This window comes from Lepus europaeus, chromosome 10, assembly GCF_033115175.1.
Source record: "Lepus europaeus isolate LE1 chromosome 10, mLepTim1.pri, whole genome shotgun sequence".
In the NCBI taxonomy this organism is placed as follows: Eukaryota; Metazoa; Chordata; class Mammalia; order Lagomorpha; family Leporidae; genus Lepus; species Lepus europaeus.
Window position 1 is genome coordinate 94,226,878 of NC_084836.1, and position 24,593 is coordinate 94,251,470.

At 45.8% G+C, this 24,593-nt stretch overlaps 1 protein-coding gene across 1 annotated transcript; it reads right to left on the bottom strand.

Annotated features, from left to right (window-relative positions):
* Nucleotides 1-1,184: 1,184 nt before the first annotated feature.
* BMP2 (bone morphogenetic protein 2) lies at nt 1,185-13,798 on the bottom strand. Its single transcript, XM_062203882.1, has 3 exons — nt 13,657-13,798; nt 12,158-12,507; nt 1,185-3,216 (listed from the first exon to the last, which is right to left on the bottom strand). The coding sequence occupies exons 2-3, from the start codon at nt 12,498-12,500 to the stop codon at nt 2,372-2,374; spliced, it is 1,188 nt and encodes a 395-aa protein (XP_062059866.1). The 5' UTR covers nt 12,501-12,507; nt 13,657-13,798; the 3' UTR covers nt 1,185-2,371.
* Nucleotides 13,799-24,593: the final 10,795 nt, after the last annotated feature.

Consider the following 24,593-nt stretch of genomic DNA (forward strand, 5'->3'; position numbering starts at 1 on the left):
TATCAGTGATTATACATATATAATATATTAAATATATATAATTACAAGAGAGTGCACTTGAGCTGATACCATTGGAAGCAAATTTGTCCAAGACAATCAGAACCCAGAGAGCCATCGAAAAGATAAATCAAACTACCAAAGGAGAACATCCTTGTGCTACCCTTTCACACTCTCATCAAGAGAATCTGGAAGTGCAAAACGCAGGGGTTATTATTTTCTAAGAGGTAAATGCCATGTAGCCTGCAGGAGGGTGGAGAATGGCTGCTCGACTCAGAGGAGCCTTGCCCTCCATAGCTGGCTCTAATCGTACCCTTCTCACCCATGCAAGAGCAAGAGAAATAGTTGCAAAAAGAAGCTCAAAGATGTTAAAAAGGCAACTAGTATTAGTAAAAGTTTAATTACAGTCTTCATTGAAAAGTAAGGTCTACAGAAGCTCAAAGCTCCCTAAATCTAACTATGTTTATGGTCCTCAAAAGCCAGTTCCTGGGAAGAATTTGATGACAACCTGTTCCACAAAGCACATCTGTCTCTGAAGCCTATTTCAAGGCAGGGGCTAAGAAAGGAGGTTAGACCTAGGTTTCACCCAGCAGAGCAGCATCAGAGGGGACGCTAATTCCTGGGAATTGAACATGGCTGGTAAAACAGTGAGGAGTTCTGGGTTCCCTGGTTTTACAAACATAGCCACTGAACCTTCCTCGGATCTGCTTCCAACCCAGGGCACAGAAGCCCTGCCACGGCTAAGTTCACTCTGACCAGCCTAATTTGACTTCATTCTGTTTGGGCTGCAGGCCAGTTGGCAGATGTGCACCTAGAAGCTGATCTCAGACACTTTCCCTTTCTAATTTTTTGGCATCGTTGCCTCTGTGGCATGGGATATCATCTCTGAAACTTTATCTCGGGTTACCCAGCTTTTGCTTGTTTTGTAACCTTCGGTTTTCCCTTAAATCTTTCTGTCCCTAAAAGGTTCCTATGAAAAATACTGAGCTACTGGTAATGCCTGTGGTGCAAATAGAACTTATCAAATGACTTGCTTGAGAGTTCCCAACCACTCCTCACTTTTCCCCACCTCCCTCTAAAACAAGTACTATCAGAAACAGAAATGCAAACATGAGGTCATCACTTTGAGTACTGTACAAATGCACCATTTCCACTTATAGCTTGGACTTTATAGAAATGAAAAGCCAGAGCTTTGATATTTATTATCTGAAATAAGTTTAACATTTAGAGAAACGTGTTTGAACACAACCTTGGAAAGAAAAGCAAGCATATCAGAGAACAGGGGATGAGCAGTTAAAACACAATGTGCACCGTTTTGCCATGTGATGGGCAATGTTAGAAAATGAGGCCCTGCAGAGCACACACAGAGCTCCTGGACAAAGCAATGGTAATGTACAAACAGATTTCCAACTCCTGCTGAGGGCCACGAGATACCAATTTTCAATATACATGACCACAATATCAATAATGAAGAAATCTTGTGTTTTATTGAATACTTTGGCCAGATCAGTCCCTTTGAAGGGATCCCTGGTTTAGGAAAGAAGAGCAACAAATCATCATTCACTTTCCTGCAGGTTCATCATTTTCCAATTTCTATTGGTCCTGCTTTACTGTTTCTGCAAATTAAGGGGTGGTGGTGGGGGGAGGGCTTCCATATTAGATCATTAATGTCTGATTCTTATCCAAATATTCCACCTAATAAGGATGAAAGTTCTCATGGATTGGACAACCACTCTGCAACATTCCTGAGAATTGAATAATATAATAATCTTGAAAGTCAGCAGAGTGGATTATCCACTTTTTTTTTTTTTTCTGGACTTGAACTTGTGAACTTAACAGTAGCGCTGCAAAAAAAAAAAAAAAAAAAAAAAGCAAATGTGCTAAGCACTTTGCCAAACTAACCTTCCATGTAGACTTTTCATCTTAAATACACACAACTGAAAACAACTACAATTGTGGAAAATTATGTACAAACCCGATACTTCTTTTGATTACATATAAATACAAATTAGCTATTTTTCCTAAAAAGTGGTTATAATAGTAAATAAATACAAAATAAATCTGACCATTATACTTCATGTGCTGGGGTTGAACCCATATAAAATGTACAACTAAATACATTTTAAATCTTTAAGGAATAATTCTCTGATTAAAATATTTGTTTTCCCAACTTCTTTTTGTAGATATAAATATATTTTCAAAATAGCTGTGTTTTTTTTTTCATTCCATTCCATAAATAAAGTCTTCATTGGGAAATATTAAAGTGTCAACTGGTATTTTTTTTTATCCTTTTTGTGTTTTTTTTTTGGTTTGTTTTTGCTTTTTTCTAAAATATATATATATTTATTTATTTATTTATTTAAATTTTGCTGTGCTAACGACACCCACAACCCTCCACAACCATGTCCTGATAGTTCTTTAATACAACCTTTTCATTCTCATCAAGGTACAGCATGGAGATAGCACTGAGTTCTGTTGGGACACAGCACGCCTTCGGAATCTTAGAGTTCACAGAGTTGACCAAAGTCTGCACGATGGCGTGGTTAGTGGAGTTCAGGTGATCAGCCAGGGGAAAGGGGCATTCCCCGTGGCAGTAAAAGGCGTGATACCCTGGAGGGGCCACAATCCAGTCGTTCCACCCCACGTCGCTGAAGTCCACGTACAAAGGGTGTCTCTTACAGCTGGATTTGAGGCGTTTCCGCTGTTTGTGTTTCGCTTGACGCTTTTCTCTTCTGTGCAGGGGGTGCCCCTTCCCATCGTGACCAAAAGTTACGAGCAAAGGCCTGATTTGTGACCAGCTGTGTTCATCTGGGTGCAAAGACCTGCTAATCCTCACGTGTCTCTTGGAGACACCTTGCTTCTCCTCCAAGTGGGTCACTTCCACCACAAACCCATGGTTGGCGTGTCCCTGTGCAGTCCACCGCATCACGGCAGGGGTGACGTCGAAGCTCTCCCACCGGCTTGTGTTCTGATTCACCAACCTGGTGTCCAGCAGTCTGGTGGCGGGGAATTTCGAGTTGGCTGTTGCAGGCTTTATAATTTCATAAATATTAATTCTATGATGGAAACCGCTATCGTCTCCCAAAGCTTCCTGCATCTGTTCTCGAAAAACCTGAAGTTCTGCAGAGGTGATAAACTCCTCCGGGGGAATGGAAGTTAAGTTAAAGAAGAATCGCCGGGTTGTTTTCCCACTTGTTTCTGGCAGTTCTTCCAACGATTCTAATTGACATAGGACATGGGGGGGGGGGGGAGAAAAAAATAATCACTCAGTGAGAGAAGTGAGGACAATCTAGAAATGTAACAACAACCCCATTATTTATGAGAATTTTCAAACTTCATTATGGATTTGATTTAATCTACATAAAACATCTGCAACCAGAAAATCAAAACATACCCTTAAAGTAAAAAAATATATATAGTCTCCTTTTTTCTTTTTGTATATGTTCATGTCAACATGCACTGAATGAAGCAAAATTTCGTAATTAATTGTTATGCTTTTGATCCAATGTAGGAACACAGCTTCCAGGTGGCTATAATAGTAGGGGAAATGGTGAAGTATTTCTTTGGAATTCACAGACTTCAGGGCAAAAAAAAAAAAGTCAGCACTATAGTTAGTAGAGGTCTAATGAGTGAGGATTTGAGGAAATTATTGCATTTCTTTTTTTAAAAAAAGGCTTTAATGTCAATCCTTTAAGCGGTATTCTAAAACATTACTCTGCAATTTAGGTGATTTACAAATCTCGATATACAGATTTCAGTTTCCTAATTAAAGACTCTGAAACTCAACATCAACGATGACATTTTGCAAAGCACACCCTACTATTTGGCTCAAAAGTCCAGGGACAAAGGCATTTGCAGGGATCTACTTCTTTGGGAACATACGGGTGGTACTGAGACGCTGCAGGAATTCAGACCAACCAATGTTAAGAAAAATGGCTTCCCAACTGCTAGTTGTTCTCTCACCTCCTGATGACCTCAAAAATCAAAATCTCACTTCAGATGACTTTGGAAGAAAAAGAAATGACTTTGTCTTCTGTAATTCTTCTATGTTTCAAAAATCAAACCATATTAAAATCGTACTCCTACCTACTAATAGGATATAGGAAAGACACAAAACCAAAAAATAATTGCAAAAATTTACAAAAATACCATTGTGATCCTCATGATATAAGGAACAATCTCATCCTATTACAGAATAATCCTTCCATGTCTGTCTTCATCATCGTTATTTGAAAATAGCCATTTAAGTGGGCCATGCATGAAAGCTTTCTCTGGTTTCAGATTCCTGAATGCAATTTTAAGAAGTACTGCTTTCCAAGCAAATGATAAAATATGAGATAGCACTTTAAAATCCTTACAATCTGCAAACCATCAAAGATACAACACTATCATTAAATGGGAAACAACACTAGAATCTGAGATCTTTGCACTTACTTTCTTACAGATTTATCACATCTGGTATTTTCACTGTCAAAACATTTACCTACTTCAGTTAGAATGAAGTGTTAACAACAACAAAAAACTCAACTTTGTCACAGTCCCATGTCTTCACCATAAAAGAGATTATATTTTTATTCATTTCATGGCTGTGTTTTTGCTGAAGGTAAACAGCTATGTGTCCTTCAGAGAACCTAGATGCCTCAGCAAAACAGCATTATGTCATATCACTCACTCTAAAGTTCTACTGTGTAAAGTTTCACCATCAAAGCTTTCAAAGAAACACTGTAATCACAAGGTAAGCCGGAGTTCTGGGGGCAGCTGGGGCACTGGATACCGAATCATGGAGTAATGCTTCCTACAGCATTGCTCAAAACTGCACTGCTCCCACAGCACAACCAGGATACCACAGCCTCCCAGTGTGGCTCTGATTCCACAGTTCTGATAGTCTGCATTCTAGCAGGATCCTAGGTGAAAGGATGCTGCAAACTGGTCACGGTCCTAAAGACGTTGTCCACACTCAAGTGTGGATTGCCAGAGCAGCATATTTATCAGCATCTTTTTGCTAAACAACATAAAAATTAGTAGAAGAACTGATGGCACTGGCAGGGACTTGGACAGAAGGGTGTTCTGAAGATCCTCTGCTGAAACACGGGGACCATCAGGCCAAGAAATGAGCCCTCCGTGGTCCTCTGGGGACTGTTAGTCCAGATCTCTTCAGGATAGCTCTCAGGATCCATCCACATTCTAAATGCTCTGTAAGCGAATAGCACTTCAGACCAGGCACAGTCATGAAAATAACTTTCCCATGAATGGAACCAGGGCTCTTCCTGGGGGGCTCCCAACAAAGACCAGGAATTGCACTTAGCTTTTTTCCCCTTCTCCCTCTGATTCAGGTGCCTTCCAGTGTTTGTCTTCAAGGCATTATTTCAGCAAGGGCTAGCACCAGCAGCATCCTCAGGCCCTGTGACACCAAAGCCAGAGCTGTGCCTGACCTCTTGCCTTCTCTGATCCAAGGCACCCAAGAACACTCTCTTCTTTCAAGGAGGGGAAGGAAAGGCAAATTGCCCAGGGCATTCACTGGACAGCTACAGTAACAGAAGTGTCCTGAGAAATCACAACCACCACAAAAGCTCTGAATCCCAATCCACAACTAAAAATGAAAGGAGTTTTAAACCCACAGACACACCACACACACCACATACACACACCACACACATCATACACACATACCACATACGCACACCACACACATCATACACACATACCACATACGCACATACCACACACACATACCACACACATAACACATACATACCACAAACACACCTACCACACACACCACATACATCACATACACACATCACACACACACACCACACATATAACACATACACACCACAAACACAGCAGAAACATACCTACCACATACACCACACAACACCACACACTTACTACACACACCACATACACACACCACACACATCAACACACCACATACCCACATACCACACATACCACATACACACACACCACACACATCAACACACCACACACGTCACACACACACCACACACCACATACACACACACCACATACACAAACTACACATATCATACACACCACATGCATACAACACACACCACACACCACATACACCATGCACACCCACCACACAAATTACACACACCACACACATACAACACACACATCACACACACACCACGTACACCATACACACCACACACACACCACACACCTTACACACCACATATACCACACATACCACACACACACACCACATACACACAGAACACACAGAACACACACATGCAACACACACATCACACACCACATGCACACCACATACACACAACACACATACAGCACATATTATGTATAACACATACATGCATACCACATACATCACACATACCACACATATACAACACTTATATCACACACACCACATACACCATACACACACCACATACACACAATGCACACATCACACATACAACACATATATCACATGCACACACCACATACACACAGTACACACATCACACACACCACATACACACAATGCACACAGCATGCACCAACACATATATCACATACACACACCACACACATCACCTGTACCACATACATCACATGCACACACCACACACATCATACACACACCACACATATCACACACAACACATACACACCACACAAACACACCACACACATCACACATACCACATACATCACATACACACACCACACATACCACATACATCATACACACACCACACATATCACACACAACACATACACACCACACAGATCACACATACCGCATACATCACATACACATACCACACACAGCACATACATCACATACACACAACACACACATCACACACACCACACAGCACATATACCACATACATACCATATACCCACACATATTGACACATGCCACACACACATCACATACACACACCACATGCACATACCACATACACACACACCACATTGACATATGCCACATGCATACACACCATATACACAGATACCACACACACATATCACACACACACACGACATATACACCATACACACCACATACACACACCTCACACACAAATAGCCAGAGGATAAAAATGAAGTGACAATATCCCAGGGAAGTATGAAAGACAGGTAAATAAAGTCAGAGAGACATTTGTATAATAAAGGCATAAAATAAGACAGTGGCCCTTCAAAAAATAAAGATAAGACTGAGTCAAATAAAATTGACACTATTACACCAGAAACACGAAGAACAATAATTTCATGTGGTTCAAAATCTCACTGGAAGTAAGCTGCCTTAACAAAGGAGAAATTTTGCATTATTAAATCAAACAGGTAACATGAAAACCTTCCTCCAACTTGTAAACTGAACTTTAGTTAACCTATTGCCCAAAGACCCCAGCCCACCCTAACACAAATGTGCCCGTTTCAGCACCCATGACTGCAAGGTCAGGTCAAAAGGGTAAGTCTGAGGTTCCTATAAGCCTCCCACCCAGGAAAACCACTGTCCCAGGTTAGCCCACATACCACTTCATCCCGGTCCTCCTCCAAAGGAGGAGTATCACCTTTTCTTGAGGGTGGAAAATTCAAACCCAATTTGAAATAAAGTAAAGCAAAAAGCCTTCTACAGCAAGCTCAGCAATTCTGAAAATACCCATACAGTGAATTTACCCAAACAGGTAACATATGCTTTCTTGGAGGCTCATACCATTGTTAATTCTCTCTAAATACCCCAAGAAAGGAACTTGCTAAAGGAGTTGAGCTTTCTGACTTATCTGCCATGTGAGTGAGTGAGTCTCTAGGTTCTTAACCAAATGCATGGAGCTCTGACTGAAAAAATAGGGTGAAATGCAGAAAAATAAGGCAACAAGGACCTTCAAAAGTGAGGTTCTCATTCTTACATCTGTATGATGTCATTTCTTCATTTACCTCAAAATAATCCCCAAGAATGGGCTGAAGCTGCTCAGCCTACTCGGGTCCACACTGGCTCCTCTTCCACAGAGAAAGGAGAAAACATGATATTAATAAAAAGAAGTCATCACAATAATGATAGCTAATGTGCAAAGTGCTTTCCTCATGCCTGGTCTGGCACTAATGGCTTTATATTAATTATCTCACAACAAACTGATTAGAGAGAAACTATGATTATCTCCATTTTGTAAATAAAGCAGTTGGCACTAAGCAATGTCAGAGCAACTTTGCTAAGCAGAGTTTCAAACTTGAGCCTACTGCGGTGATTCACTTTTTTAGCCAACAGATGGCAACATCTAATGGGGGGAGGAGTCAAAACCACTAGGGGCACAGGGATGTTGAATGGCATGACAGCCATGAGGGGAGTGCTGTCCTAAATGAAGGAAGAGAAAGGTACCACCACCCAGGTAGGTGGAGACAGCAGGCAGAACTAAAGGAGCAGCAAGGCAAGTGGACAAGCCCTCTGGGCTGTGGGACCACTATTTTCTGTGGCTGTCTTTTTGTCCCCAAGTACGCTAAATTTCATTAAAAAAAATAAATAAAGCATTACTGTGCTTTGAGAATTCTGCTTGACTCTGCAGACAATGAAAAAAAAAATCCCATTAAACCACATTAGACCACAGAGGAAATGGCAACTAAAGAGAGAGAGAGCCTGGTCACTTAGCTCCAGCTCTTCAGGAATGCTTTGGTGCCCTCTTATTATCATCTGACTACTTCTTGGACCATATGAAGGACAGCTCTAAAAAAAAAAAAAACACACACAAAACAGCTCAATATGAGAGTATACAGGAACCACTAGAAAAAGAAGTGGAAAAGCAAACAGGGCTAGCACGGAGCTCCAGAGCCTTGCCCTCAATGAGCAATCACACTGAAGTACCCAGGGACACCAAGGATGCCCAGCAGGCGAGTACCAGGGCTTGGGGGTGACCTAGGGGGTGCCTATATATTCAAATCTGCACTGGGATTGTTGATATATCTTTTTCTTCACAAGGAAATGATTGTTTCTTGACGCTTACTATTATATGGATATTTTCATAACACATATTTATGGTAACAGAGCTCAGCTCTACTTGAAAGCTTTAGACATAGAGGCCAATAATTCAGTCAGTTCAGGCCATGTCTGGAGAATCAGCTTATGGACCGGCCACCCTCATACCCAGCCTGACTGCAAAGCATGAAGACTTTTGCTGTAGGAACAGTCAACTAATTTCAAAATATTGCCAACAGCAGCAGAGAAATAACACACGCTTTCCAGTTGAAGAACTAATTTTTCTACCCTCAATGGCAGTTCTGAAAGGGCTATGTGGTGGATGTGTTTTAATGACTTTGAAAAAAAAAAAAAAAAAAAACAGAATTTTAGCAAAGCCTCTTCTCTCTAGGATAACAGTTGTTGTAGAAAAGATCAGACCAACTACAAGAGGAAAAATGACAAGTGATAATTTTGTTCTGAAGCACCTTATTGTGAGGTCCCATCGTACTCACTGATTGACTGAAAGAACTTCATCATGACATTGCTTACCTTGTGATTACATCAATCCATCCAATCCCCCTACACACACACACACACACACATACACACACCAGGTTAATTCCTACAAGCGTGTCTGGGTCCTTTACCAAATAAATGTCCATGAATGCTTCTTGGACTACATTCTTCTCTTGAGCCAGCAGCCTTCATCACATGGTTTACTAAAAAAATTTTAGTCCCGGCCGGCGCCGCGGCTCAATAGGCTAATCCTCCACCTGCCGGCGCCGGCACACCGGGTTCTAGTCCCGGTCGGGGCACCGGATTCTGTCCCGGTTGCCCCTCTTCCAGGCCAGCTCTCTGCTGTGGCCAGGGAGTGCAGGGGAGGATGGCCCAAGTGCTTGGGCCCTGCACCCCATGGGAGACCAGGAGAAGCACCTGACTCCTGCCATCGGATCAGCGCGGTGCGCTGGCCGCGGCGGCCATTGGAGGGTGAACCAACGGCAAAGGAAGACCTTTCTCTCTGTCTCTCTCTCTCACTATCCACTCTGCCTGTCCAAAAAATAAAAATTAAAATAAAATTAAAAAAAAAAATTTTAGTCCCATGCATGGCACAAGGATGCTTAAAAAAACCAAGCCCTGGGTTACACAACAATGAACAGTCCTCAAAAAGTGCTCCATCTGGCCTAATGAGAGACCGACGAGAGTCATAATGAGAAAAGAAACATATTTGTTGACATCAGGGGCAAAAATTACATAGCTTTTCTCTATCATCTACTTGATTAAGATCTGGAGTTACCGCAAGTTGCTGGTAAGCAAGTTGGTAACTCCTATATTGCCTGCACATAGCACTGACACTTTGAAACACATAAATTTATTAAAAACACAAGCACTTAGCACTGGTGCTAAGTGGTGCAGCAGATAAAAGCCCCAGCCTGCAGCACCAGCATGTGATATGGGTGCCGGTTCGAGTCCCAGCTGCTCCAATTCCAATCTAGCTCCTCACTGGTGTGCCTGGAAAAGCAGTGGAGGATGGCTCAAGTCCTGGGGCCCCTGTACCCACGTGGGAGACCCAGAAGAAGCTCCTGGCTCTTGGCTTCGGATCAACCCAGCCCTGGCTGTTAAGGCCAAAAATAACTTACTATATTCTGTGTAGCCTGCTTAGGTCTTGATCAAGCCATTTCTAGATAAAGACACAGGCACACTTCATTGCTGAAACAGTTACACATGTCAAAGTCTCAGGTGCTTTTGATTTTTAAATAATCTTCCTCTCAAAGTTATGAGAAAGACACCATACCTTCCTAGCCTTAAAAATGAACGTTAAGAGGAGACCCATCCAGCTAACTCCTATTCCCTTTTTATCCAGAAATACTATTCTAATCTGTGTCAACTGGAAGTGATGAACCTGTAGCCATCTCATGGTTACGATGAAAGAAGACACAGGAAGGAAAACCTTTCTCCTGTGACCACAGACAACTTCTGCTGTCAGTGGCTGAATTCTCAACAGGTAGAAAAAGATCATGTTGATCCTCAGATCTTCAGGAAACACTTTACTTCAAAATGTGCTGGAACACGTGCTACCAGCTCCCAGCTCCCTTCACTGTGACAGCTGGGATGAGAAGTACCTTGTGTGATGGGACCTGCCTTTGGGACTTCTTCTCATTATCACCCATCATTCTTGAAAACGTCCCACTGAGAGAAAACTGTTTTCGTCAAGGAAAAGGGAACATCAGTGCAAGTGGCTGTTCTGTGATCTGTAACTCCACTCTTTTCTAGAATTCGCAGGAATGCATGCTGTATTTAGAGCTATTAAGCCAAAGGCACATTTAAAAGAACAAAAGAATGGAAATGTAGCATGTAGTTGACTAATGGTGCTAAGAAGTTAGGTGCAACAGAGCTCCATAGCAGCCCTAAGACATTTCAAATCCACTAAATGCCTTTCTGATGAAACCAGCAGAAATATCCTACCTTAGGAAAACCACATCCAGGATCATAAAAGAAAAAAAAATCACATTTCAATGCATGCGAAGGAAGACAGGCAGCTGCTGCAAAAGGTTTTATCTGAAGGCTTGCTTTGTCTCTACTCTGAGCCTATCTCAGATTTAAGCATGAGACAAGAAAGTCATTGTGGAAACAATAAGATTGATTGTGGAATTGATCTCCCACGGGGATTAGATAGGGATTCGAAATCTTCCAACGCAGGCCCAGATCCACTGTAAATTAGGAAGACTTGGGGGCCCTGGGCTTTGATTTTTCAAGACTATCTGAGAATTCCGCCCTTGCCTCAGTCTAGCTTGAAACCCTGGCTTAAGCTGGAGACACAGATTTATGGAGCAAGGGCTTCCAAACAGACTTCGAGAAATCCCAAACCTCCTCTTTCTCCCACTGCGGAATTCCTGCACGCTTAGCTGACCAGGGGCATGCCATTTAGCCTCGTCTTCCCCATCCCTTGATTCCGCTCTGGTTCCCGGAGGAGGAGTCGCCCTCCTGGCTGCGTGCCAGGAAATGGGTACGGACCGACCAACGGGGAATCCCTGGCTGGCCCGCCGCACGAGCAGTGCGTGAAAATCAGATTAAGAAAGGTCGGTACGGAAGCAGGAGGGACAGCATCCGCAGAGCCCTGGCCGAACTGCCTCTCCAGGGATGCCCGCAGCCGGCCTCGGTGCTCGGCGTTGCGGGTAGCAACCCGCCCGCGTCTCTGCCCCTGCGGCGCGCGCCTCGCCTTACCTTCGTGGTGGAAGCTGCGCACCGTGTTGGCGCGGCTGGCTGCCCTCTCCAGCCGGTGGTCCGGGGCGGGCGCGCCAGGCTGGCCGGAGTGCCGGCGGTACAAGTCCAGCATGTAGGGGGGCACCACGGCGTCCCTGCTCGGCGTGGGTCTCTGCTTCAGACCGAACATGCTGAGCAACCGCAACTCGAACTCGCTCAGGATGTCGTCCGAGGGCTGGGGCGAGGGGCGGCCCGATGACGCCGCGAACTTCCTGCGGCCCAGCTCGGGAATGAGGCCGGCCGCGCCGCCCAGGAGGACCTGGGGAAGCAGCAACGCTAGAAGACAGCGGGTCCCGGCCACCATGGTCGACCTGCGGACAGGGCCGACGTGAGTCACCCGAGTTCCCCGCCCAGTCCTCTCCCTTCCCGCCCCCGCGGCCTGGGCTCCCGCTGCGCTCGCTCGCCTCCTCCTCCAGGGCGCCCTCCTGCCTTGCAGCACTTGCTGGCTACGTCAGAGCGGCCACAGCTCTAACGTTTGGGGTGGGGTGGGGGAACGGAGGGCCCCAAGTTCCTGACCCAGAGCACTTTTCTCTCTCCCACCCCAGCCTAGGCCCGTCTGATACTTGATTTGGGGGTTGGCCTTATCCCTCGCTCCCTCCCCACTGAACTTAAGTGGTTGTCACTCCCCCCTCCCATACACACACACACACACACCCCAGAGCTGGCAGCCATGCTGGGAGTCTGGGGGATCACCGCTTGGTGTGACACCCTGCGGCCCCTAGCCAAACTCAGAGCGCTCCCTTGCCTATAAACGCGCGCGCATGTGACTTCCTGAGAACCAGGGCACGGAACTTCCTGAGCCACAGTTCATCACTTCCAGACCATGCAAACTCAGGCCCAGGACTTCTGAAGCCGCTTGGCGGTGGTGGCCCGCGGGGTGTCGGGACGCCTCGCTCCACGCCCGCCCGCGCGCCCCCGGTGCGGTCGCGTAAGCAGGTACCTTCCCGGCGTTACATAAAGGGCCGATCTCCACGCGCGCACGTGTCAGCGGGGAAACCCACGGCGCGAGCTGGACCCTGGCCCTCTCGTGCTTCTAGCAACCAGCGGAGAGAACCCCTAACGCCCAGCGCTTTCCTACGGGGGGACGGGGCTCTGATGGAGAGCGCGGGTCTCCCCCAGAATCTTGATGAAGATAGCGCCGTGCCACGGGCGTACAGGTTGGCAGCTAACGGGTGAAACCCAGGGGCCATCCTCTCCAAGGCAGCTCTTTGACTTTTTAATTTTTTTTTAATCATCTAAGTGTTAACAGCCTTACTAATATACCGAGGAAGAGCGGAGGAGGGGCGGAAGCGTGCGGGCGCGGGGAAAGGGGGCGCCCCCGCCGCGCTGGGCTGCACGTGGCCCCGGACAGGGGTCTGTTTACGTCCTGCCCGGCCGCGCCCCGGAGGGGGCTCCGCCGCCGCCGCCGCAGCCGCGCGAGCCCAGCGCCCGCCCCGCACCCCGGGGCCCGCGTCCGGTACCTTTAGGAGACCGCAGTCCGTCTAAGAAGCCCGCGGGGACACGTCCATCGAAAGAGCCTCCACATGGAAAAAGCTCTGGCCCAGGGACCTGGCGCGGGGACCGGGCGTCCGCTCCCTTCCCGTGGCCTCCGGCTTCTCCCGGCGCCGGCCGCCGAGTCCCTCTCCTCGCGCAGGGCGCGGCGTCCCGGGCTCGGCCCGGCAGAGGGCTGCAGCGCGGCGGGGATCGGAGGCTGCGAGGCGGCTCCGCCGGGGCGCGGGCACCGGCGCGAAGCGGGGAGCAGCGCAAGTTAAGGCTGCAAGTTCAAGAAGTCTCCAGCCAAGTGCTGACACACAACAACAGCGAGCAGGGGGAGGAGTGCGGGCCGGGGAAGGGAAGGGAAGGCAGAGAGGAAAGGCTGCTGCTGTCGTCGTCCTCAGGCACCAGCGCCCGCGGGACGCGGGGCCGCCTGCGGGACTCCGGGGGGCGAGGGTCGGGCTCTCAGCGCTAGCTCCGCCGCGGCCCATGGCTCGGGGCAGCCATCCTGGGCGACGCCGGGTCCGGGGAAGGGCACAGCGGCGATCTCGATGCCCGGCGAGCTGCCCCCCCGCATCACTCTGCCTGCCGCCAGCGCACCCCCATCAGCGCCGGCCAGTGGAAACAGCCGCGGCTCCGGCGCCCCGTCGTCCTCGGGCGCATTCTCCGCGAGCCCAGCCGAGTCCCGGGCCGCCGAAGCGGGTGGCCGCGCTCTGCCCTCGCTGCTGTCCTAGCCCTCGGGCCAAGTGCCCTTTGTGGCCGGCTTGGGGTCCGATCACACCTCGGCTGGCACGTCTCGAGCCCCCGATCCCCGGCAGGAGGTGCTCGGCATCGCGGCGCTCGGGCTTGGCTCCGCACTCTCCGGCGCTCTGCGCGCCCGTCCGCGGCTCCGGCGCGGCCCGGGCAGCCGAGGCCACCGCGCTGTGGCGCGCAACGGCCGGGTGCTCCAACCCGCGCGGGGTCTGCGGTGCGCGGGTGCCTCGCAGCGCCCAGTAATCCGCGCGGCGCTCGCCTCGAGGGCGCTCGGGTCGCCGGCGGCGGCTGATGTCCGGCGGCGGCTGCCAATCCCCGGCGGGGTGTGGGAACCGGAGCGGCGGGCGCAGCGCGAGCCGGGCGCAGCGCGGCGGGGCGAGGACTCCGGCGGCGACGGCGGCGGCGGCGGCGCCGTGGCGCGGCGCTCGCGGCTTTTAAAGGGGACGCCGCCTGCTGGCTCCCTCCCGGCCCCGGCCGAACACCTCCCCCTCGGCGGCACTGCTCGCCGGGGATCCCCGAGCGGGCGGGAGCGGCGCGCAGGGGTGTGGACGGCGCGCCGGGGGCAGCCGCAGCGGGGTGGGGCCAAGGGCGGGGGCGCGCGGCCGCCGAGGGGGGCGCTGGCGCTTCCACCCCCCTGCCCTCGGGCCGGAGTTGTCACCCTAGTACCCGACCCTCGCGTGTTCTCCGGGGCTGAGATGCGGGGCGAAGGCAGGTTCTGGCCTCGGTGTCTCCACCGGGCCCGTTATTCAGGTTTCAGTTTGAAGTTTTTCAGAAAAGAGCTCAGGGAAGTTACAGAGCATCTTGGTGCAGACGTGGTGTGGTAGACGCTTCTGTGTTTCCCCGGCCAGGGGAAGCTGGAAACTGGCCGATGTTTAACACAGAGACATCTATGTAGCTGCAGACGGAAATCCATGTGTGCGCATTTACAGTTACATAAATTTGGGTATGCATTTGCACTCGAACGCGTGTGCGCGCATGTGTGTTCATGAAAACATACCTAATACACGCGTGTGCTTCCAACCAAGTCACACGTCCCTTTAAACCCGGGGCTGCGGGTGTGACTTGGCCGTCTCTTCCTATACACGACACGTGTGTGTGTGTGTGTGTGTGTGTGGCAGTGCGAGGGGAGGGTGGCTGGGATTTTATTTCGTTTTATGGAAGCCGTCGCTTCTTCCCCTGAGAAGTGAATCTCGCTCAGCCCAGGGGCAGGTAAAACAACGCACGGCGAGATCCAAGCATATGAGGCAATTCTGGTTTGGGACCTCGGAACCTCCTGTCCCCCAGCGGGTCCCCAGAGGCAGAGCTCAGACTTCTGGCCAAGGCACTTGTCTCCCTCAGCTGGAATAGCTCCCCACCGCCCCAAGCTGCTGCACCATAACTTTCCGGAGATTTCTTTCCATGCGTCCCAGGATTTCCGGAGCCTCCACGCACAGCACCACCGGGTTGCCCAAATGATTCCAAAAGCCACGGGTGGAAAATTTTTGGAAAAGGCAGAATTGCCAGATCAGGTTCTCGTGCACCAGAGCTTCAGGATCTGCAAAGCACAGAGAGGAGTCAGAAGCGGGAGCTACTCAGCGTCTATCGTCCACGTGTATTTTTTTTTTTTTCCCGTTCAGGGAACTAAAATAATTCTAGGTTCCGCTCACATAAATCGGATTAGCAACCCACAGAGGGGAATTAGGCACCGGCTGTTTCTAAAGGTATAAAGGTCAAATAAGGTATTTTGGAGGAAGCTTGCCTGCTAGGAAAATGAGGTGGGGGAGCAAAATATTCAGGAACTGGGGTACTTTATGACCATCTGAAAAAAAATGCTATGGAGGTTGACTGTCACTCTGAATCATGGAACACCAAATAAGTGAGCAGCAAACATATTCCACAGACAGACATTGAAGCCAAAACGTGTTTATTGTGCTTCTACAATGATTTCCTTCCCTATCAAATTTGCGAAGTTAATAATTATTTCTGTCATCAGTGAGTTTCAAAAAACAAAGCAAAACAAAACCTATTTGAGAGTTAAGTTAGTAGGTAGTGTTCAAAGAGGAGGAGAAAGCTGATGGCTGTTGGATGTGCCCCAAGAAAAGGGGAAAAATAAACCTCTGGGAGTGATACCAAGGCTGCCTCGCGGGTTCTGGCCTTCCCAACTTGGGAAATGGGGACCTTGGCACTATAATAAATGGTCTTCGATAGTGAAGACTCTTGAGTTAAGAAAACTGGCATTCCTGGACACTGTATTCCATTTCAGTGTTGTCCATTACAGAATCTCTTTTATGTAGATTGTGTGATTCCCCAAGCACAAGCTTCTCTAAATTTTGGCCCTATTTCTCTTTGAAGAGCTAGGCGCTCCTATCTTGCTGTTTTTAAGAGATGGCTGCCCTCTTGTGGTGGAAATGGGTCCAGACGCTTGGGAGGAAGAAGTCGACAAATAAAGAAAATGGTCTTGAAAGATGGATTTGGGGTACAAAATTCAGGGTGACTGTACCTTCTCACTTGCCAGGCAAAAGCAGTTGTCAGAAGTTCTAACTTTAGATAGAGATTACTTTCAGTTGCTGTTTACTTGATTGGCAGAGACAGAGAGATGCAGAACTGAGAGATCTTTTATCTGCTGGTTCACTCCCCAAATGCCTACAAGAGCCAGGACTACGCCAGGCTGAAGCCAGGACCCAGGAAACCAACCCAGGTCTCCCACATGGATGGCAGGGGTCCAACTACCTGAGCTGTCACCTGCTACCTCCAAGAGTGGGCATTAGCAGGAAGCTGGAATTGGAAGGGGAGCTGGAACTTGGACCAAGGCATGGATATGGAATGCTGGAATTCCATGTGGTGACCTAACCACTATGCCAAACACCTGCCCCTAGTTCTTTTTATTCTCTTGGATAATCTCTAATTTATACCTGCAACTCAGAATGCAGGATTATTTAAGCTTTTGGAGTGACAGTGTCTGTTTGCTTTGAAAACATCCCTTACTGCTAGTCATGGTTCTGTCTTTTCCAAAGATTCATTTGAAATGTTTCCATCTAGAGGGTGAGATTCATTCTTGCTGGTTTCTGGTAAGTCTGCCAGCACTTGCGAGCTGGAGCAAGGGTAGGGATAGAGAGTTCTTTGAGAATAAGGTGGTGGTAGTTGCAAACTCAGGCATCTCAGAAGCGATAGGCAGGTTATGTGAAAATATAAAGCCTACCAGGTAAGGATTCTCTGTAAAGGAGGTTGCCACTATTTCATTTTAGTCATTTCTTGCCAGTTTTTCAAGAGATACTGGAAATCCACATTTGATTGTGTGTGGATATGACCTGGGATGAAATTAAGTGCTTAAAGAGTCATACTTTGGCAACTTTTCCTTTAGCAGTTCAGCCTAGATAATGTTTAATTTTATTGCATCCTGCAGCTATTAGCATTCACCTACAATGCTACTAGCATTGTTCTTGCTAGGCCACCCATTATGCAAATTAACATCAAAATAATGATCCTTAAGTATTGTAGAGGTCACAGCAGGCATGACATGACCCATCTACCTTATAATTGCCATGCCATTGAAACCTGTGGCAACTCCCCTGAGAAAGCTCTTGGCTTCTAGCAGGTGTATCACTGAGTTCCTGGTGTGACTCCCAGCACCAGTTCTACTGACTTCACCCGGCTGAGGTTCTCTCACAGGAACCAGGAGCCTCAGCAAAAGAGCAGCATTTAGTCAATCAAACTTTTATACATTTGGGGTTTAGTTAAACATGAGAAGTTAGAGGCAACACCAGGGCAAGTTGGCCAAGTCAGGTTCTCGCTTCTGTCAGATACTCACTACATCTTTTTTGATGTCCTAAGGATAAATTTTCCAAATTGACTAGACTGCTGCTCGATTTAGGATGCACACATTAAGTACTCTATGTTGATCACAGCCCAAGACGTGGTTGGGTGACCTAGGTTCTAATTCTGCTTCAGCCATGGATGGCTGACTTTATAATGGTCGTATCTATTAATCAGGGTAAATAAATACATGTTCTGCCTGCCACAGACAGGCGTGATGGAGGTCAAATGGGGGACATATATGGACTTGGAGAATTTTAAAATGCTGTACAAACAACAAGACCCTGATTGCTACTCACTCCACATATCTTCAAGCGTTTGGCCTGAAATAGGTTTTGCCCAACAATGGATATCTCATCAGAAATGTTACTACTGGGTAGATCTAAGTCAGTAACAAATTCTCGTAGCTTCCACTTCCTCATAAATAATATATGGAGATTAATATTTGGTTTCCTTTCAAGGCTGTTGGGAAGGATAAATGAGAAGATATGCACATAGAAGGCATAAAGTTGTAAAATTTGTGTTATACATATACACTTTTTTTTTTGACAGGCAGAGTGGACAGTGAGAGAGAGACAGAGACAGAGAGGAAGGTCTTCCTTTTGCCGTTGGTTCACCCTCCAATGGCTGCCGCGGCTGGCGCATCACACTGATTAGAAGCCAGGAGCCAGGTGCTTCCTCCTGGTCTCCCATGCGGGTGCAGGGCCCAAGGACTTGGGCCATCCTCCACTGCACTCCCGGGCCACAGCAGAGAGCTGGCCTGGAAGAGGGGCAACCAGGACAGAATCCGGTGCCCCGACCAGGACTAGAACCCAGTGTACTGGCGCTGCAGGTGGAGGATTAGCCTATTGAGCCGTGGCGCCGTCCTGATACATATACACTTAAGATCATTTGTCCTTGAAAGAATTTTGTTTTATGTTATTTTCTTTCATTGATTCTAAAAATATGGGTTGTTTGCACACTTCTGAAAAATAATCATAGTCTTCCAAGAATTGGACTCCCTTTAGCATGGCAGCAATTAAGATGCCTGCATCACCCATGAGAGTACCAAGTTTAAGTTCTGGCTCCAGCTCCTGACTCCAGCTTCCTGCTAGTGCAGACCCTGGGAGGCAGCAGTGATGGCCCAAGTGGTTGGGTTCCTGATATACTCATGCAGGAGACCTGTATTGAGTTCCATGTCCTCAACTTGAGCCTAGCTTGGCCCAGGCTCATGTGGACATTCAGGTAGTGAACTAGTGGATGGAAGTACTCCCCCTCCGCCTCCCATAAGTAAATAAAAATTTCCAAAAGAGGCTACCCTGAGGAACCCCTTGGCTTTTAACATACTCCGCAGTGCAGCACCTCCATGCCCAGTTCCTTTCATCTCCAGAGAATTTCTGATCCAGCAAGAACAGCCTCCTACCCATGACTTTCATTTCAACGCTGGTGCCTTTTGCTCTGCTTTTTTATAGCTCTCAGAATCACTTGCATTTTCCACAACTGTCCTAATCCTATAGTTTCTGTTTTTCTTTGAAAATGGGGATACCCAATAGTCCATTATTCAAACAAGTTCATTCTTTGAGATTGGAATGAGAAGATATTAATACACTGCACTGAACAGCAGAGGTAAACCAGGACTGCCCTAGGCATAGCAGACCTGTGGTCAACTTATTTATGAATACTTCTTTGACATTTGTATATCCTCACTCATCCCTTTTGTCTGAAACCTTGTCCCTTTAAGGGGCTATGCCTCTGAATCTGCCATTATTTCTAGACTATTTTACAGCACTTTTGAATGCCTTGTGCCTTCTTTGACAGTTTCCTTAATTTCTTGAAGTTTTTTGTATGAATCACTAGTACCTATCAGTGATGTCTCAACAAACTCTTAAATAGTTTTTAGTTTGATTTGATTTGTCAGGCACATTTAAATATTCCAGATTTTTCACTTTCAAAATATTTGAAAAAATAAGTTGCCAGGGGTGTAAGTAAAAGTGAAATAGATTACTTCTTTGAAGGAATTCCCTAAGGAATTTTAAATGAGTAAAAATAATTATGGCACTGTGACATAGAAAGTTAAGTCCTATGCCTGCAGTGCCACCATCCCACATGGGCACTGGTTCAAGCTCCTGGCTGTTCCATCTGATCCAGCTCTCTGCTTACATGCCTGGGAGAGCAGCAGAGGATAGCCCAAGGGCTTGGGCCCCTGCACCCATGGGGGAGACCTGGAAGAAGCTCTTGGCTCCCGGCTTCGGACCACCCAGCTCCTGATGTTGCTGCCATTTGGAAAGTGAACCAGCAGATGGACCATCTCTCTTTGTCTCTCTTTCTCTCTCTTTATCCCTGCCTTTCAAATAAATAAATAAATCTTCTTTAAAAAAGGTGATTGAATTCACAAAATGGCCTCATTATTTTTGTAAAAGAAATATTTATTTATTTGAAAGTCTGAGTTACAGAGAGAGAGAGAGAGAGAGAGAGATATCTTCCATCCACTGGTTCACTCCCCTAGATGTCCACAATGGCCAGCACAGGGCCAGGAAAAAACCAGGAGCCAGGAGCTTCAACTGGATTTCCCACATTGGTGGCAGGGTCCCAAGCATTTGAGCTCTAGCAGGGAGCTAGATCAAAAGTGGAACAGCTGGGACAAGAACTGGCGCCCATATGGGATTCTGGCATCACAGGCAATAGTTTCAACTGCTATACCACAATGCTGGTCCCAATGTCCTCATTCTTAAAAGACTGAAAGCTCACAATTCCAAAAAGATCTAACTGTATCACAGAAAAATAACCAGTTTACACACAAAAATGTTGCAGTCTTAACCTTTCTTGCTCTTTCTTCATGAGCTGCCCTTCAGCTGTAATTTGCCAAGGGATGGTGCAAGTCATGAAGAAATGTAAGGAGAAGACTTACCAGGAGGTGAAAGCTATCTCCAAACCATTCACCTAACAGATGAAGTTATCCAGAGACCCTTAACAATACCATCACAGGGTTCATATGCTGGTTTCATCCCAGAATTTCTATGTGGCCATTTATTATTTACAAGAAGAAATCTACTAGAAGAATAGTTTATTTGAAAGTTCTAAATAATACCTAGGGATTGTTCATCTACTTAAAACTTTATTTGCATGTGTCTGTGCCTTTCACAACTTGTTTGGCCATGCAAAGCCTCCAGAGTTTGGCATACTACTCCTAAACTGTTCCTTGTGCATCTCTCCAAAGGACCCTCAAGGGATGGATGGCAAATTCTTTTCATCCTGGTTACCTGTTTATCCAGTAGGAGAATTTTGCAAAGGAAAAAAAAAAGGTTTGAAGGTAGTGGCTTTAGAATTGTAATTGAAAAATCTCAGATTGAACAATGGCAACCCAAGAAAATCACTTGGGCCAATGACTCTTACAGAAGATTATCATCTTGGGTGCATTTCACACATTGTCTCAATTAGACACAAAGGGTTTTGCTTCCTGCCCTAATTAATGTAGAACTTGCTTATTGGGCAAATAGCATGAGGTACGTGTGATCTGAGAAATTTTGAGAAGTATTGTCTTTCATCCACTTATATTTACTCTGCAATGACCGCAATATCTGTGAGGACCAGCTGTAGTCAACAAGCCAATGTCCACGACAGCTCCCTCAGACCTGACTACTGCAGTACATGCCAATTGCCAGCCAAGGGCTACTCCCATTTGGTGCATTTTGCTTTGCCCACATGTGCTGCTAGCCACATGTGTTATGGAATTAACATCTCCCTGGAGCAGCACTTAGTCAAGGGATGATGGGAGTTACTGCATCGGTACCGCACCTGCTCCATGCCTCCAGATTAGATGACTCTGAGCTGCATGATCTAAACTGACTTCTGAAGTTCCATTCAGCCACAGTGATAATTGGTTTAATGACACATCCTTTATAAGCTGCCTTCCTTTCTTTGTCTCACTTCTCTATTCCCCTAATTGTTTTCTTTGCCTTCCCTCAAGCTACTTGTACCCAAACTCTTGTCAAGTTACCTTTTGAAGGAACATAAAATAAACCCTAGATTTTCTACTCACCTGTAATACCTATGGAGAGTGCTTCAAAATTGTATTGAATTGCATTATGCCAAAAATGAAATAAAAACCTTAACTTCGGAGACCTATTTCCTACACTTGGTTCATTTATTGAGTCAATGACTTGCTTTTCCAAGTACTGCTAGGTTTTTAGGGCTACAAAGATGAATACCATGATTTACACAAATCAGCCAAATAGAAGATTATACAGGGTACAGAAATTGAACCAAGAATAGAGTTACCACCTTCACCTGAAGGTCGGAGAAGGTTTCCTGGGAGGACATAATACTTGGGTTGGATCATGAAAACTGAGCAGGTGTTGGGCAGATAGACAAGGGGGGAAGGAATTCCAGGCAGGAGGAACAGCAGGGGGAAAGGCAGAAAAGCATGAAACATCAAGATGCATTAAAGAAATGATTGGCAATTTAGTGTGACTGGCTGGGAGAGGAGAGAGGAGTGCCAGCATTTTGCTGGGCAAAGGAATTTGGAGTTTCCCCATAGGATCTATTCTGCTTTTGAGAAAAATCTCTTTGGTAGAAGTGGGCATGATGACTTGGAGTAGAGCCAGATTACAGGCAGAAGGACAAAGTAAAAGGTTGTTGTAATTATTTAAGCAAGTCATGGGGAGTCTTTGCACTCAGCAGAAGTGTGTGGTGAAGGAGAAGTCTAAAAGAGATTGAAAAGGTAAGATTTGATGGAACTTAACTGCCCACAGGGGATGAAAAGGAGTTGGAATAACACAGTGTAGAAAAGGCAGAAAGAAGAACATGGTCTATCTATAAATGCATGAATTGTGAAAAAATTCTTGACAAAAACGTGTTTGAGTACCAGAATCCTAAACTTCAGCTCCCACCATTGTTAATGATTATATCCTTAAGATTATTCGTGTAAGGTCATTCATGCCAGTAGGTATATATCAAATAGGTAAGCTAAGTCCTTTCATAAAGTAAACCTAATCATTTTAGGCTGTTAGTGAGCAGTTTGGGGTTTAACATTTCATTTATTAAAAGACCAATTTGCATGCATAAAGTGCTAACAGATGGGCACTATTTAGTGTGTCAGAATAGAAAAAGTTGTGAGACTGTTAAGGAGAGCAGTTATCATTTCACTGAATGCCTTGAAAATTAGTGCAGCAATAGATCTGCCTTTCTAACAATTGACTTTTGCTAACTTCGTATCAATTTAGCAAAATACTGTTTCAGCATCTTATTAAATATGTAAATGACAATGTAGACAGAAAAGATAAGGATTCAGGGGAATTAGTTATTTTCATATACTGATGAATGAATGCTGATTAAACATATACCAATTTAAAGGAGAAGTAAAATGCATTTTGCATATATCCTTTGCTGTAATGACACAATTGTAAGAAAATTTCACAGAACGTAATTTGATCTATTTTTGAATATCTTAAGTTTAGTAAAGTTCCTATAATGGAAACCTTGGGGAATATTTACAACCAAGTATTAGCCCTGTATTAATAGTATTAATCTAGAAAAATGTAAAAATTTTATTTTATTTGTCCTGAGCATTTGAGACACTCTAAAAGTGGCTGTTGCAAAGAAAGAAGGAAGGAAGGATGGAGGGGAAGGAGGGAGAAAGAAATCAGATCTACTTGTCCTTTGTTTATTTCTCATGTAAGAAGAATATGGAGAAAAGATCTTTGGTTATTTGAATATTCCTCTTGCCTGAATTCAGAGTAAATCTGAGTTTACTTCACTTTAGCTACAGAGTTAACAGTGTGTCAAGGTACCAAATACAGACTTAGATGGAACCAAAATTATTTGGTTATTTTCCCTATAAATGCATTCACTCTAATTTACCTCAATTACATATTATAAGTGATTTTCAGTATGGAACAAATGGGAGCTATCTGAAATGCATTCTCACATGCCCTTCATTTCCAGCAATAAACAAGTAAAATAGTTGTAGATAGGAAGTGACTTTCACATCTGTTGACTCCTGTTTCATGCCCCACATCAGTAATTAAAATCAAAACTCAGTGATCCTACCTTCAACTAAGTCACTAAAGGAAATGAATGAGAACAATTTTTATCCACTTGACTCTCAACATCTTTTTAAAATAACTTGAGTGAGGTAGATTAATCATAAAATGAATGGCTATTTAATTCTTCCATCACATGTGCTGAAATGGACACTTTCAGAATTGTGTTCTAAGTTTCTTTTCCTTTTTGCTTCACAGCTTTCTGAACCCTTTGGACATGTCTTCATGCATCTAGGCATATCTTTTTTTATTTTAAGTTGCACTTCTTTTAAAGATATTTAATATAAAGGGTATTTAAGATGTACAGGGTGATGCTTTAATATATGATTCCAGCTCTGGTTCATGACTCCACATGCTAA